Source organism: Amblyomma mixtum, chromosome 1, assembly GCF_055824585.1.
Source record: "Amblyomma mixtum isolate Tamu chromosome 1, ASM5582458v1, whole genome shotgun sequence".
Lineage (NCBI taxonomy): Eukaryota > Metazoa > Arthropoda > Arachnida > Ixodida > Ixodidae > Amblyomma > Amblyomma mixtum.
The window spans coordinates 80,433,899-80,454,851 of record NC_143012.1 but is presented as its reverse complement, the minus strand read 5'-3'; the positions used below and the strand labels follow the sequence as shown (position 1 = coordinate 80,454,851).

Sequence of the window (20,953 nt, the reverse complement as noted above, 5' to 3'; positions counted from 1 at the left end):
TGTACCCTAGCAGGTGGAGGTAGGCCGAATCTGGGAGGTTGGCCAACAGATTGACTGTTGTGCGATCCCGACCCGGAGCCGTACCTCGCCGCATTTTAGCTAAAGCCGCCTTAAGGTCGTGCAACTCAAAAGCGGCATCAATGTCGGGATTCGGCTTTCCCGCGTACTCGTACTCGGGCCCAACTGGGTCCTCTATGCGGCAGAGATATCTGTCGCACAGGGTGTCCGCGAGTTGAGCCGTCGTACCTTGGTACCCGTGCAAAGCCCGCCGGAGCTGTCTTTGCGTCTCCCCTCTCGTTTGAGTGGGGTCGATGAGACTACGAAAGAAGCGCCACGTTCCTCTCGAGCGGTGCCCGTCCGTGCGCTGGAATCATGCCGACAGTCTCCTCTCCTCCGCACAGTGCCGCAACCTCCTTCCCTCCTCAGCAACCGGTCCGCCGTGGGGGGCACAGCTGTGCATAGCAACCGTGACGTCACACAGCAGCGGTGGAACGTGAGCGCGCGCGTTAGTGATGGCAGCTGCAGCGCCGCCCCTTCGCCAGACGTCTCGTTGCATTCGGTGGTGGTGAACTCTTTTATTACGCCCAAAAACGGGGGACCAGTCCAAGGACTGGTTGCGCTGGCTTAGAGGAGGTCGGCGGCGATCCCTTGGGGTGTCGCGGCCTCCAACACGCGCTGGATATGCCGGCGGTGGTCTGCTGGCTCGGAAGTACGCAGGAGAAACGCCCACGTCTCGGGGGTGGTTGAGTTGTTTGTGTTGTAGTGTGTACAAGTCCACGCCATGTGTATGAGAGTGGCCGGAGTTGAGCAGTGTTTGCACATTGTGTCTATGTTGCGGAAAGATCCTGCTTTATAAAAGGGGTTTAGAAAACTGCCAGTTTGTAGTTTGCGCCATTAATTGGACGGCCTCGCGCCTTGTTAGATCACGGTGTGCGGAAGGATAGAGACATCTTTCGAGCCGGTGGTGCTGGCGTATGTCCGTGTAAGTATTGAGTAGAGAAGCGCGTGAGATATTAGCATCGGAGGAAGCAGGGAGGCTGATCATACACTCGGCTCGGCAGCTGAGATCTCGGGCGAGAGTGTGCACCTGGGCGTTTCCGGTGTGCGACTCGTGGGCTGGAGCCCAAAGAAGTAAGCGAGAGGTGGAAAAGGGTGCAGTAGAAGGTAGAATGTGTAACGCCCGGGAAGAGATAAGGCCAGCGTCGTAGTTGCGGATAGCCTGTTGAGAGTCACTGATGATGATTTTGGTGGTCGGCCAGCGCTAGCGCAATGACAACCTCCTCTGCTGAGGTGACTGTTTCTGCATTGCGAATGCCGCAGGTGGTGTACCAGCTGCGGTGAGGAGCGAGAGCTGCCGGCACCGTTGCTGGTTTAGAGGGATGGTAAGAGGCGTCCGTATGCGTGACGTCCGGACGTCCGCTGTAGCGTTTCTCGAATTGACGTGCGCGGTCGGCCCGTCTCTCGGCATGGTGTTCCGGGTACATCCGTTTGGGAATGGGAGGGATGCAGAGATTTAGGCGATATTCCGGGGTAAGTTCAGCATAACTTGGGGCCGCTCTGGGCGGGGAGATCCCATCTCGCTGCAGTACCGCTCGGCCAGCGTGTGTAGGTGAGAGCCAGTCGTATTGGGCAGTGAGGATTGCTTCGATAAGTTCGCTCACGGTATTGAAGATTCCGAGAGCCATGAGCTTATGGGTCGCTGTGGACATGGGAAGACCCAGGGCTGTCTTGTACGCTTTTCGGAGTGACGCCTCTAGCCGTTCGCTTTCGGCACGAGTGAAACGCAGGTAGGGTGCAGAGTAGGTGATGCGGGAGCAAATAGAGGCTTGAACGAGGCGCAGGAGGTTGGATTCTCGCATACCATGATTCTTGTTGGAAACTCGCTTATGGAGGCGTCCGATCTGTGCCGCCCATTGGTCGATGCGTTGGAGCGTGGTGTTGTTGCTACCGTGGGACTGCAGGTGTAAGCCCAATATCCTGGCATGATCTGTTCGAGGGATCGGGTTGCCATCCACCTGGAGGTTATCTCAGGATGTATCTTAGGATGGCGTCGTCCCGGGGACTGGAAGATGATATACTCTGACTTTGTCGCCGAGCAGGTGAGGCCAGCTGTTATGAGGTAATCTCCGGTACGTTTGATTGAGGTGTGGAGAGTCTCTTCTATCTGGCCGTCACTGCCGCGCGTAATTCAAAGTGTAAGGTCGTCACCATAAATGCTGTGGTGCAGGTGAGCGATATCGGCGAGTAGCCTGGGCAGGCCTATTAGTGCAACGTTAAAAAGCATCGGTGAAAGCACGAAGCCCTGGGGCGTGCCATGGTTTCCCAGAGATATTACGGAAGGTTCTCCCGTGCGGCGTTAAGTTGTACAGTGCGGTCAGTGTAGAAATTTCGGACGTCCGCATACGTGCGATGTCCGACACCGAGAGCCTGAAGTTGTTGAAGAATCGCTTCGTGGAGGATGTCGAATGCCTTGGCAGCATCGAGGCCGACGATAACTTTCGTGTCTAGTGTACGTCTCATAACTACCTGATGATGGAGAAGAAGCACGATGTCCGTGGCCGCTAAATGAGGGCGGAAGCCGAACATTGTGTCTGGTAGTAGATGGTTGTCTTCGAAGTATCCTGCGAGTCTGTTGTGGATAACGTGTTTCATCAGCTTCCCGAGGCAGGACGTGAGAGAAAAGGGACGGAGGTTCGCCAAGGTTAATGGTTTTCCCGGCTTGGGGATGAGGACTAGATTGGCGCATTTGCACTCCTGGGGGATGGTACCGCTGGCCCAACATTCTTAAAGATAGTCGGTAAGAGCATGAATGGATGTGTCGTCTAGGTTCCTAAGCATTTTATTTGAAATGCGGTCGGGACCCGCCGCCGAAGTCATCTTGAGGCGATTGAGTTCTGCTCGGACCTACCCAAAAGTGGTTGGAGTGTCTAAGCCGGGATTGTCTGCGCCCTGATAGAAGGGGAGGTTGGTTGCTGGTTCGGGGTGGATGTAAGTATTTATAAGCTCTTCTTTGAGCTCGTCTGGCGTGCCAGGATACTGGCGGAAGATTGGCTCCAGCTGTTGGCGTGTTCCAAACAGATGCGCCCGGAGCACCATGACGAGAGACGGGATGACAGTGCACGTCAATCCGACAAACGCTGCAGCGGACGTCTGGACGTCATATATACGGACGCCTCTTACCATCCCTCGAAGCCAGCGACAAGAGCGGCAGCTCTCGCTCCTCACCGCAGCTGGTACATAGCCTGCAGCATTTGCAATGCAGAAACAGTCACCGCAGCAGAGGGGGTTGCCATTGCGCTAGCGCGAGCTGACCCTAATACCAAAATCGTCATCAGTGATTCTCAACAGGCTATCCGCAACTACGGTGCTGGCCGTACTGCGCCCTCTTCCACCTTTCGGTTACTTCTTTAGGCTCCAGCCCAGGAGTCACTCAGCGGAAACGCCCAGGCGCGCACACTCGCCCCAGATATCAGCTGCCGAGCCGAGTGTATGAACAGCCTGCTTGCTTCCTCTGACACTAATGTCTCACGCGCTTCTATACTCACCACTACCGGCTCGAAAGATGTCTCTATCCTTCAGCACACCGTGATGGAACCACACGCGATGCTGTCCTGTGGCGCAAACTACAAACTGGCAGTTTTCCAAACCCCCTCTTATACAGCAGGATCTTTCCACAGCAGATGGACCCCATGTGCAAACACTTCTCAACTCCGGCCCCTCTCATACACATGGCGTGGACTTGTACACACTACAACACCAACAACTCAAACACCCCAGGGACGTGGGAGTCTCTCGTACGTACTTTCGAGCCAGCAGACCAACGCCGGCTTATCGAGCGCGCGGTGCAGGCCGCGACATCCCAAAGGATGCCCACCGACTTTCTCTAAGCCAGCGCAACCGGTCCTTGGACTGGTCCCCTGTTTTGCGGCGTAGTAAAAGAGCTCACCTCCACCATTCAACCATTCATTAAGGGAAGTGAGTGAGGTGAGAATAGACACCGTAAGTTCTGAAAAATTAAAAATTGATAATTTATTTTTCAGGACAGGAAATGGTGCAGTAATTCTCACTTCTCGGTGGACACCCGAACCGACCTGTAAGGCAAGAAAGGAAGAAGAGATTGAGAGAATAAAGGCAAACGGTGGTGCAAACCTCGTTGCTCTCACAACAGAAATACATGGAGAAGCATGCATGAGCCGATCCTTAAGAGTCCGGGCCTTATAAATACTAGGTGGGGTCTCTAGTACTGGATGGACTCCAGTGGCGTCGGCCGCTACCCAAGCACACTCGACCAAGGCCTTTTGGGCCTTCAGGCCATAACAGCCGAGCATGGTCGCCTCCTACTGCTCCCGAGTGGGGTTGGATTGTGGGGGAATAGCTTGGTCGGATGGGCAGGCCACTCGATGTGGTAGATATCCGAGGACTTGTCCGCACCATGGGGAAAGCTGGCCGTGAAGCAAGGATAAAAAATTTTCAATGCTACCGGGAGCAGCAGAGTGGGTACAGAGACGTAGTAGAAGCCGCTCGTCTGTCTTAGACCTTTACTGGGGCTAGGGTAAAGACTAAGGCCAGATGATAACGAAAGACGATATCTTTAAAAGGATACGCGGGATTGAATTCGAGATCCTGATCTAAGAGGTCGAGAAAGGAAGCCCGGAAAGAGAGCGTTCGGATGGCGGTGGAGGCTGCCTGATTCCCTTTGAGATCCATTTGTGCAGGACCACATACTTTGTTCCGGTGACCGGGGTCCCCGGTATAGGTGCAACTTTGAAGTCAGTAGGCTAAGCGTGGTGCCCAGCCCTGCTCGACGCTCCGACAGGCCCCTCGCGTGTCGGAGATAATTGTTTTAGAGTCGCAGTGCGTAACAGCCAGTGTAATGGCGCCCTCCTCTACACGAGCTATGTCGCGGGCGCGAAATGTAAGCCTGTTAACTCTTCTGGACTGGCGGACGACGCACGCAAAAAGATTTCCGCATGAACATTTCATGCACTAAGCCTGCGGCCGTGGGTTTGAGAACGAGAGACGGCAGTAGAAACAACTTTAAATATTTTGTACTATGAATAAATACCACAAATTGCTTTACACACAAAAGATAAATTTACACTCGATGAAAATTTTTGTATGGGGTAGTCGGTGGCTGATCTTCAGCGCCAGTCCTGTTGTTTGTGTCTTCTCTGCTGTCTGTTTTTTTCGCTGTTTCTAACTTTCCTTAAGATAAATTTACTCACTGGTTTAGTGTAATCTTCACTTTCGTATAATGTAAATTTTATTTAAACACTGCAGCTGCGCTTCCTTTTGCCGGTTCCTTCAACAGCGCCCGGCGGCTTGCTGCTAGGGCGAGTGCGTGCGCGCTATCGTTGCCGGGAAAGGAGCCATGAAGAGGGGTCCAAATGACGCGCACGGTAGGTGGTATATCGACAGTTATTGGTGAGAGTGGCCGCGCAGCCTCAAAAGTATGGCTAGTTGTGCCGTTTTGGTGGCTTCACAGAGTTCCTCGCAAGTGTTACGTATTCCAAGTCGAAGAAGGCGCTCTGTGGAAGTGCAGGGGGGAAGGCGTAAAGCTGTGCGCATACTGCTTCTAATGAGGCCGTCTAAGCGGTCTCTATCTTTCGCGAAGAGGGAGAGATATGGTAGTGCGTATGTTATTCTACTGGTGATGTAAGCCTGTGTGAGTTGAAGCGTGTTTGGTTCCCGTAGGCCCGATTATCTGTGTGCCACACGTTTTATGAGCCTAATTGCCTGTTGTGTGTGCGTTTGGAGTGTTTGGATAGTGTCAGTCTGAGAGCCAGAAATCGCGAGAAACATCTCAATAGGCCGGACTCACACGCACCCCTGCAGGACGATCTCTGCTGCAGTCTCTTCGCATATCGCCTGTCGGCGTTATACCCGACACTGACACAATCCCCACTGCCATAATAGCTGCAGTTCAGATAGCCCCTCCCTAAACACATGCACCCGCAGCGCGATGAAAAGCGCAGAGAGGCCCGGGCCTTAGCACTACACAGAGCTTACGGAGAGGATCCCAAAGTGGCATACACTGATGCCTCGCTCTACGCAACAGGCAGCCATAGTGGCTGTTCGCAGTGACGGCCGCCCCATTACGGCAGGAACCATTCTTACCTCATCCATAACCACGGCTAAGGAAGCGCCTATCGCGCCTATATCTCCTCTTCAGCCGCCACCAAAATTATATCCGACTCGCGAACAGCAATCCTAAATTATAGCACTGGTCGTATCTCTCAGCAAGCCAGCAGCATACTCCGACGCTGGAATCCCGCCAGAACCGTAACGCTCACCTGGGCGCCAGCACATGCCGGACTGCCCGGAAACGAGGAGGCGCATGCCCTCGCCCGAGATCTTACCCTCCGGGCGGGAGAGCACACCGCCTCCTCCATCGAAGGGGAGTACCTGTTACATTTCAGTGATATCCTACAATACTATTGCTCCAACAGACAGACATACGCACCTCCTCACTTTTCGCTATCAACCACACAATCAGCTTTCTGGCGCAGGCTTCAAACTCGCACACTGCCATACCCGATATTCATGCACGGACGTTTGTCTGACCTATTCTCCTCCTCCTGTCGACTATGCGGCAAAATAGGCAACTTTCTGCATGCACTGCTAACCTGGTCCACTTCCCCGCAACCTCCCCCACCACAGGTGCCACTCACTTACAGGGAACAGCTGATGTAGAGTTAGGCACTCCAAGACAAACGACTCACCATCACCAGTGCCTCTAACAGGCTGGCCGTCCAGGGGCTGGCACACCATTTGTAAGGGAGGAACCCGCTGTGTGGGCCCCTCCCGCAGGCCATGAGGGGGGCTCTGCCCCCCACCTGTAATTTGTCACGGCCAACAAATTTTATACCATCACCATCAGCCTCAAAAGATAAAGAACTCTTCGCGAAGGCCTGGTACGCAGACTCCGGGTGTGTAATTATTGTGCATGTCGGACTGGCGTGATGTTCGTCATAGGTGCCTATGTGGTGTATGAAAGCCTGCGGTGGTCTCCTCAGCCGTCGTGCTCGAGCTCATCCGCCGAACGGAGTCCGTAATCTGAATTGAGCCAGTAGCATCTGTAACCGCCAGTCCCATAGCGTCAGTGCTGAATGTGTATTTCGCCGCTTAGTCATATTGTCACCGGACGCCGGTAGAGTGTTCTCACTGGCCGAACAGTACTTGGCAAGAGCACTCAGCAGAGCACGTCACACCGACCCTAGAGCCGAGCAGAAGACGGCGTAGTGCGGCGCGCGACAAAGCACGAAGACAGACCGCACGGGGGCGCACGTAGAGTGTCTGAAATAAGTGTAGCAATATAGTATAATAGGTAAGAGCCGTATTGACGCATGAATGCCTTGACTCTGCCAGTTCTGCGGTCGGCGTGGAGCTCGGGGTGCACGTTTTTCGGGACCGGCGCGACTTCGATCTTAGGTGCGAGTTTGGGCGGTACGGCGTGGTACTTCTGCTGCAATGGAGTGGTGGGGACCGGCTACCCTTGTGGGCGCAGAACGGTTCGGCCTATTCTCGAGTCTCGAAGACGCGCCAGCTCTTCTGTCGTGTGTCCAGGTGCACGAGGGCACTCTGAGGGCTGTCTTCACCGCCGATCACAGGAGGACATTCAGCCGATTAAACTCGCTTCAACTCAGTCTTTGACAAGATGCGTGGAACGTAGCACGGCTGATTAGCAACGCCTGTACGATTCGCATGGGTCAGTTTGGTTGAGCCCCCGCGTCTGTTCCAGATGCGGCGCATCAAGGTTGCAACCTGCGCAAATTGCTTCTGGAGCAACTGTACAGTGTAGCTTGCTCGGCCGTCAGGTTGTAGGTACAGGGCCAGCTCCTGGAATCGCTCTACTCCAGGGATGCGAGTGCCTTCGAGGCGGAGCTCCATATCGAGGTCGACTGCTTGTGTCCTCTAAGGCGCGCAGATAACGAGCAGTTCCCACTTTTCAGGTGCACACGTAAGCCCAATATCAGTCGTGTAGTGTTGAGCCGCCTCTATGAATTTTTGATTGAAAGTTATCTTCGATGTGGCCGTCCGAGACTATCATCATCTATATCGTGATGTCATCGGCACAAATAGCATGGTGCACATCGGGAATTCTAGGGAGCAGCGAGGAAAGGCCAGCACACGTAACGTTGAACAACATGGGCGGCAGCACCGAGTGTTGTGGGGTGCAACATCCTGTGAGGCGGATTGTTTCGAAGCGCACGTTCCCTATGCCAAGTGTAGCGGTTTGATCTAAGAATGCCCTCACGTAGTCGTAAGTGCGCTGACCCCAGTGCGACCTTGCTAGGCCCGCCAAGATCGCATCATGCGAAACGTTGTCGAAGGCCCCATTGAGGTCTAACGTCAGTGCATCACGGGCCTGGGGACTTGTCGCCACCTGACGCCGTCGTCAGAGGCCACGCATTTTATTTCAAGACGGCCTCCAACCCCTCACCGTCCTTGTCGTGTTCAGAATAAAGTTTTGCCATCACCAAGAGGGAAACTCACATGCCTGCTCCGACTTGAGGCGGCAAACACAAGCCGATTATGTCATAGCGGAAAAGCGCCAGCCACGATCACCAATCGTGAAACGAGACCACGAGGGCACGTACCGCTTGCCAGAAATCGATTTACAACCAGACTCCAAAAAGGGAAATAAATCGCCCTTTAAAAAAAAATGAACAACTGCATATTGTTGTGCAATGTGACTATTGCATTCTTGGTGTGCGCAATTATGGCACTCCGCTGTCCACACAATGCTTAATCGTTCCAGCCTAGCTCGTGTTCGCCTTACATCTTCCCCTCTAAAAGCCCCATAAATTGACGTAGATGCCCCTAAAGAAAAAAAACGTCGCAAACGGCAGCTAAGAATTGGAGGTCTTGCGGTGTCCCGGACTAGGGACGCCGACCATGTAGCGGGGCCACTCTGTCGCTCTCAAACTCTATTTCAGCAATTAAAAGTTTTCACCACCACCACCACCCTGAATTTTTATTAGGAAGCGACAGAATATATGTTTGGGTCAGCCCGTAAGGGACCGATCCTGACAAGCTCTTGGTAAAGTTGAAATGCCCACCGAGAAATAACAGTTACCGCGCCTTTAACTTCCTCAGAACCCCTGTAATTTTTGGCTACGACATTGCGCGAGTGACGAGGACCCGAAATTAAGGCTACGCATTGTGCGATACCCGCCGCAGTGGCCCAGTGGTTAACGCGCTCGTCTACCGAGCCGGAGTACTCAGGTTCGAACACGACCGCGGCGGTTGCGCTTCGATGGATACCGAAAGCAAAATGCTCTCTGGTACTGTGCGATGTCAGTGCACGTTAAAGATCCCCAGGTGATCGAAATTATTCCGGTGACCTCCACTACGACACCTCTTTCTCTCTTTCTTCTTTCACTTCCTCTCTTAACTTACGGCGTGGTTCAGGAGTCCACGAGATATATGAGAGATACTGTTCTATTTCCTTTCCTAAAAAAAAAACAATTTGCCAATTTGAAGGATTCATCTTTCCATCTTATTCAATAGGTGGTGGTGGTGAAAACTTTTAATTTCTGAAATAGAGTTTGGGAGCCACAGAGCCCACTGCATGGTCGGCGTCCCTAGTCCGGGACACCGCATGACAATGCCCCGTCTCTCGCCCGTTTCACCAGAGCCCTTTGGGACTCGAGCGAGGAGCAGTTGAGGGGGGCAGTCTCCCATGCCTCTCCGGAAGGGGTAGGGGAAGGGGGGAGGTGGGGATTTTGAGTACATGCCCACACCATGTGGAAGATATCACAGGTCTCCCCACAGTGTGGCCATCGCACATCCGTGTTATTATCGTAATGCTTTAAGATTGCAGGACAGAGTAGAGTACCTGTCTGCAGGCGCCTTAAAGTTCGCTCCTCCGTCTTACTCAGCCCCTTTGCAGGAGCCGGGAAAAGGCGGTGGTTGTCGGTATAATGCGTTATTATTTCCCTGAATCGCAGCAGCGGCTGGTTAGTCTCCGAGCCAGAAGAGCTGGGATGAGGAGCCCGGTGAATAAACGCTCGGGCAGCCGCGTCAGCGGCCTCATTACCTCGTAAGGCCTGATGGCCAGCAGCCCAAATGATTCTTTTCGGTGTTGGATCAGTGGCAGTCCGTCTTAGAATGCAAGCAGCTAAGGGGGAGATCTCCCCTGTCAAGTAATGATCACATGCTTTTCGGGAGTCCGTAATGATTGTTCTCGAATTGGCGTGGGCGGCAGCAAGCGCTATCGCTGCTTCCTCGGCTCGCATTGAATTCGGGGCTCGAAAAGAGAGTGCATCAACGTGCATTTCCTGGTGAACGACAGCGGCCGTGTAAAATCCCGTGGGCGATGGCCCTGCTACGTCTACATAATATACACCGGGTCGGGAGCCGTGTTGTCTCTCAAGAGCCAGAGCCCGCGCTTGTCGTCTGTTTGCCTGCATGTCGGTGTCCATGTTACGGGGGAGCGGGGAGACCCAGAGCATATGGCGCCACAGTACTGGGATACGCTCCGCCTCCTCTGGAGTGCAGTCGTGTTGGATGTGTAAGCGGTTTAGCAGGCGGCGCCCAAGGGCCGTCTGCATGAGCCGCGTGTATTGGTTCACGAGGTGGGCCTCCCGCAGCTCCTGGTAGGAGTTTAGCACCCCCAATGCCTTGAGTTTGGCATTAGAGGAAGAGACTCGTCTCCGAAAGTTCGACGCCACCGTAGTCACTCGGACCATTAAGCGCAAGCGATTACGCACCATAGCAGCGCTATGACCTTCAGCTGAATATTGTCCACTATAAGGAAGGGAAAACAGGCTCACTGCCCGATGTGTGCACGCGCCAATTTTTATAGTTCGTACGTTCTCGTTAAGAACAATAATAATAATTGGTTATTGAGGAAAGGAAGATAGCGCAGTATCTGTCTCACACCTCGGGTGAACACTTGAACCACGCTGTAAGGTGGCTTAAAAGAGGAAAAAGAGAAACAGGATACTCGTTAAGAACTTTTGCCCCGCAAACACCACGTATGCTCTCGTCGTTCCCAACTGTCTTTGCAGAGAAAATGCGTACGCTTGCAATGACGACCCGACCGCTAGGCAACTCTTGTTTATCTGCGAGTAGTGCTTCCAACTCAAACACGGCTTGACACCGCTATCCACCGATACCGCACGTTACGTAAAATGCCCGTTGAAGTATTTGAGTGACGAAGGATACCATCTACAAAGTCAGCTGGAGACTTGATGTTACTCCCATAACCAACAAGGCAATTCCAGCATATCGACATACAGCTCCTGGACCTTTTTACGAAGTCGTCCTTCGAAAACACAAGTACATATGCGGCGGCTGACTTACCTAGTGAGTTATGATTACCGGGGATGCGAATTTGGAGTTTATAGAGTATTCCTGCAGTTAGGGGAAAGTAATTCGCCAAAGGCAACGCATTCGGCCACTCCCTCGTAACATGCACCCAGACCGAAACCGCGAGGGACGGGAAGCCAGGAAAGCGGCCCTTCATGAACGATACGGCGATGAACAGAACACCGTATGGGTAGATGCTGCATGTGACCACCACCGAGCCACAGCGGCTGCGTAAACTCCGCGTACCCCTCCGATTATAAAAGAATTACCCCAGGGAACTAACCCAGAGGAAGCAGAAGAAATAGCTATAGCGTTTGCGCTCGGCAGCTCCAGTGCTACCTATATACTCAGTGATTCAAAAACTGCAATGCTAAATTAGTCTAGGGGCAGGGTCTACCCTGCCACCTACCAATTGCTGACCTCGTCTGGGTGCCTGTGCACTCTGGAAACCCAGGCATTGAGGCCGCCGATTCTTTAGCCCGAGGGTCTAGAAACCGGGCACAGGCGCACCTCATGGGGGCTTTCTCAAAGGAGCGCGCATGCACCTTCGCTGAACTCATTGCGAATGCTCATGCCGAAAGGCAATTATACCCACCCCCCGAGTCCTCCCTCACTACCAGGGAGCAACACCTAAGGCGCCGTCACCAAAAGCGAGCCATACCAACCCCCTCTCTCCTCTCCCACTACCGAACCATACCACCCTCCTACCCTCTGTGCCATGCACAGAAGCAAAACCTGACCCATTCCTCGTTGCCTGTCCGGCTTCACCTCCACCCAGCGGTCCGGTGTCACTCCCAACATGGGAGGACTTGGAGACATCGCTACGCTCCATGGACTCAGCAAGACAAAAGATCGTCGCCCCCTGCGCTGACAGCGTCATTTTAAGCACAGAGAGCTAAGTGGGGTGGGGCCATGCGGAGAACCATGGGCCTGGGAAAAAAGTTTTTCGCTCTCTGTCCCTCACCTAGGGCGCCAAACCAAAGCGCGAACGCAACTGCGCAGCAGAAGAAATGTCCAAACTCTTCCTCAAACGCAACCCGCCGCGACATAACCTCTCTCCTCGTGAAGCACTAATTGCGAGAAGCGGAACAGCATTTACGGTAGAGACGACGCAAGCCATCGAGCGCTACAATCTGACAACCTGTGGAGGACAGTCACTGCTGCCACCTCCTGCCCATCGACGTTAGCGACGAATGTTCCTTCTCACGCGCAAAAACTGTGATCTCCTCCATGATATGTAACCAGCCCCTTATACAGGGTGTCCACGCTAACTTTAGCCAAGGGTTAAAAAATAAATATTTAAGGTAGGCCAGCGAAACCACTTACATACATCTACCAGCCGGCTTGCTCATCATAGGCAATTTTTTGTTTTGCAATTAATTAGCAATTAGGATAATTTTTCTAAATCCGTAAATATTGACTTCAGACAGCAAGTGTGAATAGCAGAGTTGGAGAGCACCTTCAGAAACCCCCATTTGCTGTAAAATAAACCTCACGTGTATCTTTTTTCCGAGCTCCAAAGAAAGCCCGCGAAATGCAAAAACAATCACGTGACTAGAGCATTCGCGAGCCACGATTGTGCTGCTCTCAACCGTGGCTTGAGTGAACGAAATCAGCTGCTGGTAAGGCGCGGCGATTTCATTGCGCCGGCAGGCCGATATGTCAACGGTGGTTGCGGCGCCCGCGCGAGCCAGTCTGCAAGCGTGACGGTGGAAGTTGCAGCGAACGCGCCGGGTATTGTGAGCTATGACATGGCCAGAGGTGACAAACACAAATGCGACGCGTTTTAATCGCCACTGAGAGGCAAAAGAAGATCGGCAAGTATTTTACTTATCTTCTTCTGCCTCTCAGTGGCGATGCAGGCGAAATACTGGAAACCCGTGTATTGTTTGGTTTGGTTTATGGGGTTTAACGTCCCAAAGCGACTGAGGCTATGAGAGACGCCGTAGTGAAGGGCTCTGGAAATTTCCACCACCTGGAGTTCTTTAACGTGCATTGACATCGCACAGCACACGGGCCTCTAGAATTTCTCCTCCAAAGAAATTCCAGCCGCCGCGGCCGGGATCGAAACCGCGTCTATCGGGTCAGCAGCCGAGCACCATAACCGCTGAGCCACCGCGGCGGCAAACCCGTGTACTGTGTGATGTCAGTGCCCGTTAGAACCCTATGTGGTCGAAATTACCCGCAGCTCTCCACTGCGGAGATCTTTATACAGTGAGTCCCTTTCGGACGTTATACCATATCAACCAAACTATTCTAGTCTTGTGTGCAATGGCTGCCGCAGCTTGCAAAGCGGGAAGAGGTAAATCCCGCTCTCCTTCTGCCGGGAACAAGAGGGAAAGACCGGCAGGCGGCTGCCAAAAAAAGAAACGCAAAACAAAATGAAGCAAAAATGACTGGCAACCTGGCATGCTTGGCAGGTGCCAGAGTGAAGAGGGACATCACTTTCTCCACTTTTAGGGGAAAGGAGAGGGAGGCCCGAAGGTGGCTACCACGGGAAGAATTCAGAGGGTGGGTGCCGTGGAGGGAAGAGTTATGACGCCGTAGGACCAATGCGCCGCGTGAGCACGGCGAACACGGGAACAACCCGGCGTGTGGCTACCAGGGAAGAAGAAGGGCCAATCAGCCATCAACTGTCGCTGATCAACAACTTAAGCCTTGATTAGAATCTATAAATAACAGGGCTTCAGTGCAATCTTGGAGACAAACTGCTATGTCCAATATTGCTGATAGATCAAACAATACTTCCCGCTAGTGCACGCAGGGGAGAAAAACGGCGCAGCATAACTTCATTGTCTTCTGTCATAAAAGTGAACAAGAGAACAGGTGCCTCAGGGAGCTTCACCAACGTTGCGACAAGAGGTTGGTCCGGAGGACGCGTTAAAGAATACAAGGAGGCGCAGTGCAAAGCTCAATGGCATGAAACAATGCCGTCGCGTATCCCATTTATTTCGGTTTGCCTTGAAAACGAAGGCCACATATCGAACATTGCATTTATGGTGTCTGCCAGCTCATATATAAGAAGTGTAATTGTCCGAAATGATGTAAATCCGTTTTTTTTTCTGATCATTTAAGCGATATTTTGACCCGAAGAGGTATTCTCTCTTGACCCATTGTTACCCCAAGAATTGCAAAACGCAAAGGTTGGCTTAAACCTTCATGCTTATCGCAAATTGTATTAACTGGCGAATAGCAGAACGACGTGAGCAAAGAGTCAACACACGGAGTTCCCTTGAAGGTGAAAAATCAGGTCATATAAACCACAGAAGAAAAAAGGACGCTTCAGCAGTTTTCACCTGGCGGGGCACCTAGCTTTAAGTTATGAATGAAGTCACAGGTGAAGTGATGGCAGAGGGACCTCGTTCGGTCGGAGCTTGGTAAGACCTCCAAGTAGCGGCAAGAACTGGGCAAGGCATTACGCACGCGCTCCGCGACGCGCTCCGTCATGTGTGGGCTGCTCACAGCGAGCCACTGCAACCGGGGAGCCAGGCTTAGCAGTCTGTACAGGCTCTTCTCGCCCAGATACGTGTTCCTCAGGCATAGATGTGTTAGACCCAGCCTTAGGCTTCCATTTGTTCCCATGTAGATTGATTTGAATGCTTTGCCGGTGAATGCCGTGTGTCCCAAGAACAAAACACGCAGGCTCTGACCGTGCAAGAGCAACATCTCGGCACCCGTGTCCCTCACGTCCGTGCGCTCAATGTCCAGGACAACGAGGTTGGCGATCACGGGCAGTAGGTCGGTCAGGCGTTGGTCGTTGAACAGGTAGCAGCCTTCGAAGCTAAGGGCACGAAGCGACGAGAATTGCTCCAGCTTGGCTAGCCCGATGGCAGGCGCGAATACGCAGTTGGCGAGGTCCAGCAGCCGGAGATCACGTGGGTATGGACGGCCCGCTTCGGCGGTGAAGAACTGCTCCGCACTGAACCACCACTGGCGCAGTGAGAGATGAGTGAGCGTCGGTGGCAGGTCGCACAATGTGACCTTGTTCTCTCGAAGGTGATCGAAGAGGAAGCCGCGAGTGATGTGCAAGACCTGCGAATAAGTGAGGACACTTGTAGATCCTTTTAGTACGCTAGCACTTGTAGTGGGAATTCCCCGTATTTATCCGTTGCGTGTTTATCAAGAAGTTGGCGTCTCAGTGTGTTGGGGAACAGCAGCGCTGTATGGAATGACTAGAGATGAGAAACTTTCATATATCGCATTACCCATTCAATCCAGACGTCAGCGCCCATTCCTCCCATAGCGGCTGGAAGGAAGCCAACTGGAGCGTCATGTTGTTGCTATGGCAACGGTCTCCAGCATGAAAAACTTCGTCCCCGAGCAGATTTCAAACCACCAACAGTGATTACAAAGCAGCATCGTTTTCCTATGCCTAAAACGATCAGGGCTAAGGAGCAGCCTTTCGCGCTGCGTTCACGTCAAGAATTTAATCTTTAAACATCAAACCCCGTTCAGTCACCAAGTGCGCTTAAATAGAGAAATCGAATTTAAATGGAGTTTCGGATCCCAGGGCTAACTGCCTCTTTCATACTTGGTGTGTCGACGGAAGCGAAAAACATACCTTCATCTACTTCATCGTCCAGAGTGGGCCCAGATCCTAGAGCAGCTCATCCATGTTTTGCAATTTGGTGTTATCGATGAGCGAAGGCATCTTGATAAAAATTACTGAGCATTCGTTTTTCTTCATTTAAAACTTTGACGTCCTGTTAACTGAAGATCACAACAATTGCTAGCGTTAAAGAAGCGCTATTTTTATTACAGAATGTACGTGTTTCTTCGACAGCGACTACTCCGGTCCCATAGCGCACGTATAAGACTTGGGCTCGAGTCCGAACGAGGGGACCCTTCGTCAAGCGTAGCAATCATGAAACGCTCACCCTGATTGAGGGGCAGTGCTCGGCCAGGTAGGCGAACAACGCTCGCGGAAAGTCTCTCTCCTCATCCTCGGCGGTGGATGTGTCCATGGAACGGGTTATGTGCAGTTCCAGGATGTTGGCGTCGACGTGGGCCTCGAGAAGGCTGTGCACCTGTCGAGCCTTGAGCGGAAACGACGTCACGCGTAGCACACGCCGCAGCGAGAAGTCGCGTGCCACACGCCACCATCGGCGACATACCCTGGAATGAAGGGACGTGCGCTAGTGTTGTCGCATTGTTTTGTTTGACATATATATCAGCGGTAACGTATACGTGAGCTCTAGCAGAGGCAAAGCTCATTAATTCCGATGTTCATGAGCCGTTAATTCACCGTCGTAGAGCCAGAATCTATTGAAGCTAACAGTGATCTCACCTCTATTGCATTCAGACAAGGTGTACATGAAGGATTCCGGCGCGGTGATTTTCCTCACCGCTCTGAACTTGAGAGGGTAGAAATAAAGACGTGGGAATTGAGGAATAATGTTCTCTTGCCGCTTACTGATGGCATCGTTGCTAGCGGAATTTCCCACGTTCTGAACGTTTGCGGAATATATTGCCTGAGTTTGATTCCTGCTACACGAACCTTACACCTCCGTCGACATATGGAGAGAGCCGTTTATCGCTGCTACCACGCCATGGTCTTCGCTATGGTGATTATTCGGATTGCTGCCACTCTACAGGGGAATACACACTACGTGCGGATGAGAAGCCCTGGACTGGAACCAATCCGAAAAATGACATCTTGCTCATCAATTTCATATCCTCCACTGAGATCCCGGACGCGACCCGTGCCCGGATAGCGGCTGTGTCCGTCCAAACTGAAAATCCTGACTGATCACTAGTCACTCGTCTTCTGCACCTTTAGCAGATCAGCTTGTTAGAAAGTCCTTACTGATCGGTAGTTGCCCGCTTTATGCACCTTTTAGAAAATGAGTTTGGTGCTTTCCAGTCCCCTCAGGAAGACCAGCTTCCTCGTGACTGCAAGGCAACCCTGGCGTGTATATACCACTGAGGTGCAGAGGAAGGCAACGCAACGCGCACCCAGGCATCAAAAGAGAATGAGCTTCAAAAATGTGGAATTTTATGCCGATGGTAATTTGGCCGTGAGCTGCTGTGCCGCACCTTTGTTTTAAAATCTGACGCAGCGTTTATCTGCCACTATTTGGCCCACGTGAGTTTCCGAACACGCGTCTGCTGCTGGCCTTTCGGCAATAACAGCGAGGAGACGATAAGGCGACAACTGGGCCTGCAGGAGCACCTTTAACGTCTACGTGATCTCATTTGTTGAAAAATTTTTGCACTTTCCTCAGTGCTCAAGCGTTGACATACTGCAAAGGCGGTGGGACGCATCACATCTACGCAGGGCGTTGGTTTATTTTATGTGTTGAAGCGTAATGGGGAATCCAAGATCAAGCAGTCTCCTGGCTGTTAATAGCTCACACTAAGTACACTATCGTTATAAACTAGAAAGAAGCGTTGAATAGCGCTTGATGCCACAATTAATAAAGTGGAGAGCGAAATACGTGCTCAACGATGTAGTGTCGCGCCGGTATCCTTAGGCTAACATGCTTTGTCTAAGCTCCGAAGCATCGACTGGAAGGTGAGGCACTGCGTAGCAGTGACGGCCGACTTACCCCGCGCAGGCGCATACATCGTCGAACGACGTCAGGTGCCCGAACACCTCCAAGAGAAGGCTCTCCGGCAGATGCTCGATCTCCATGGCCGGCACTTCTTCCTTCTTCTTTTATTCAGTAAATTCTTCCTTTGAACGTGCACGTGGCGCTCTTCACTTACGGGCTGCCGTCGGAGAAAAATTCAGGGGGCACTTTGTCTAAAGGGCGTAGAGGCGAAAGCGTTTTCCGCACAAAGCTTCGCCTCTATGAGTGGAACGCGACAGCGTGTAGCGCTGCCACGGAGTCCACGGAACGCTACCACCCGTTCGGCGCAAATACCTTCAGGATATGGTCCGCGTCTGGCGCGGAAAGAAGAACGCGGCGGCGGCATCGAGGGACGCTGGTGCTGGTGCCGCCCAGCAACAGGCGCCGGCTATCTCTGCTCATACGCAGGGCGGGAGTGCGCTGAACGCAGCCTCGAAGAGCTCCAAGCAACTCCGGTGGCGGCCGCAGAACACGCCGCGCATCGAAAAAGACATCATCGTGGTGCTCAAACCGCGAAACACGCTCGAACTCGAGTTAATTTTTGGTCCTGAACAAGCTGGCGCTGCAATCCGCAGCATCCTCGGGGACGACGCAAATGCGGGACTTGCGGTGTGGCTCGGTTGGGACCAAAACGTGCTGGTGTGTGCGCTGAAATCTGTCGACGCCGCGGAGAAACTTCTCCGTGATATTACGGCGGAAGCCTTTAATGCCTCACTCTCTCGTTAGCATCCGTGTCGGCAGATTTGTCCGCGTTTCGGCGTCACTACTTAAAAAGAAACTGCGTCGGGGCAGGGAATCGAAGCAGGGAATCGAACCAGGTAGCGGAGACGCTACCACCCCGCCACGGAGCCCTTAATCATTCTCAAACCTTGGCCCTCCGTGGCGGGATTCAATAAACCACGCCACAGAGGCCCAAGGTTTGAGCATGATTAAAGGCGCATCTAGCGAAAGCATGGCTTTCATAAACCGAATAAAAGGAATAAAAATAAAAATAAGGAATGAAAAATAAAAGAAAAGTAAGGAAAGAAACAAAAATACAAAATAAAACTAAAAAAATGAAATATGTAACTTACAAAATGAAATAAAAATAAAAAATTAAAGAGGAGAACAAAAAAGAAAAATAAAAAAGAAAAATAGGAAAGAAAATGAAATAAAAATAAAATAAAATATTAAAATGTGAAAAGTAGAAAAAACAATAAAAAGATAACAAATAAAAATAAAATAAAAATGAGAAATTTTTAGAAAAATAAAAATAAACAGTGCGCCAGGAAAAGCTTTCGCCTTGCAGCACATTAGAGACAAAAAAATTGGCTGCGGTTTAGTTCTAATTAAACCTGGATGATTGCGAAAGCAACATCTGCGCGTAACCATATATTACTGCGTGAGCTACATTGCCCACAGTCTCGCCGTTCCGCGTGCTCTTGCACGACCATACTGCGCATGCGCTAGGAGCAAGTGACGTCACTACGCACAGCTGGCATGCCACAGCCTCGACGCGCGCGCTCGGCTTCCTTTCCTTAAAATGATTGGAGTATAAAACGTTGACAACCCCAATGAACACAATGAACGCCGATGGCCTATCGCTTTAGCGATAGGCCATCGCTAGGCCACAACGAGCGCCGACGGCCTATGGCTTGGTAAATTGTCTGGTAAATTGGTTTTTGAGGAAAGTAAATGGAGCAGTATTTGTCTCACATATATCGGCGCACACCTGAACCGCGCCGTAAGGGAAGGGAGAAAGATAGGAGTGAAAGAAGAAACGAAGCGAGTTGGAGGTATTGGTTGGTCACCCATAATCTACAGCTGGTATGACGTCACAGCGGGAACTTGCCTGCTCCTTCGCTTGAACGCGGGCTCAAAAACGCGCGCGCATGAACGCCCCACGCAACACAACGGAGCGAGTTGGTCGCCCGTAATCTACAGCTGCCTCTACAGCTGGAGGCAGTAGCGCCACAGGTGTGCGGCGCTGCGTAACTGCAGCCGGGCTATCTGAAGGAGCGAGTTGCTCGCCCATATTCACTCCGCTAAAGGTCAAACGTAACTGCGGCCGGGTCACGCCAAGGCTTGAAAGTGCGAGTAGTATTGCTTTCGCAACAAAAGTCAAACGAAAACTCAGTGTGGAACCAAATGTGGTGTCTGTGCGCAAGCTGGGGCGAACCCTGGTTGCGGTGATCACCTTCGCGCGGACCAAGGTGCCACGGACGGTGTTGTACAGCTACGAGCGGCTCTGTGTTCGCCTGTACAAGACAGTGCCTGCATGCCACCGCTGTGGCAAATTGGACTATCGGGCCGATACGTGCCCGCGACCGCATCCCGTGCGCTGCGAACACTGCGGGGTCCAGGTTCCTGGTGCCCCTCCTGGCGGCCGAGCGGACCATGAGCGCGTTCTGAGCTGCCTCTTCTCACGCAGCGAGGTCACGCGAAAGGTCAAGCGTGGCTATGCGGCCGCGGCACGGCACGGGCTGAGGTGGTAGCGAAGGTAGTATTGCTTCGCAATAAAAATATAATCATATTAACTGTTATCAATTTACAGTATATCACAGGATGTACCGGAAAGTCCTGCAGTCAACAGTGCAATCACTTTTCTCGTATATTTTTCGACTATTGCATTGATAGAGGAGGTCATGAAAATTTTTGTCTTTATTCAAAAATGTAGTTGTTTGGTACCTAATCGTTCTGAACCCGTAATTTCTTCTTGCTTTTGGTGCTCTTAACGTGACACCTCTGCTGACAAGCTTCTGCTGAAAGTCTTCTGCAAACAACGATGAGGCATTAAAGGTAAAATAAAAAAATATATAAATAAAAATTACAGCCAGGCCAGCAGTCGAACCTTGCCGTCCCTCAAAAAATTACGAGGAACTTTAGCGGCAAAAGCGATGAAAGGCGAAAGCCGGAGTGCTGCATTCTGCTACGCGATTGTTCACTTCACATTCTGTTGGTGCATTAATTAACTGCCAATTAATAACGGTTAATCTTCGCCTTTAGGAGTGGAACGCGAGAGCGTGTTGTAGGGCTGCCAGGGATAGGGTGCCTCGATACCAGCGCCGCCGTTGCGCTGGCATCGA

General features: G+C 52.0%; 2 protein-coding genes across 2 annotated transcripts in view; one reads left to right on the top strand and one right to left on the bottom strand.

Annotated features, from left to right (window-relative positions):
- LOC149366909 (uncharacterized) overlaps positions 1 to 20,953 on the top strand; it is a 127,094-nt gene that overhangs the window by 72,540 nt on the left and 33,601 nt on the right. The window lies entirely within an intron of this gene.
- On the bottom strand, positions 14,599 to 18,337 carry LOC149366913 (uncharacterized). Its single transcript, XM_089569893.1, has 3 exons — positions 17,865 to 18,337; positions 16,194 to 16,431; positions 14,599 to 15,348 (listed from the first exon to the last, which is right to left on the bottom strand). Exons 1-3 carry the CDS (start codon positions 17,948 to 17,950, stop codon positions 14,599 to 14,601), a joined length of 1,074 nt encoding a protein of 357 aa, XP_089426019.1. The 5' UTR covers positions 17,951 to 18,337.

What these genes read in the sequence shown, in the direction of transcription:
- LOC149366913 (XM_089569893.1), bottom strand. Translation starts at nt 17,950, where the DNA reads ATGGAGATCGAGCATCTGCCGGAGAGCCTTCTCTTGGAGGTGTTCGGG. An exon ending in GATGTATGCGCCTGCGCGGG is followed by an intron (nt 16,432 to 17,864) that starts GTAAGTCGGCCG and finishes CCTTCATTCCAG; the next exon opens with GGTATGTCGCCGATGGTGGC. An exon ending in AGCACTGCCCCTCAATCAGG is followed by an intron (nt 15,349 to 16,193) that starts GTGAGCGTTTCA and finishes ACTTATTCGCAG; the next exon opens with GTCTTGCACATCACTCGCGG.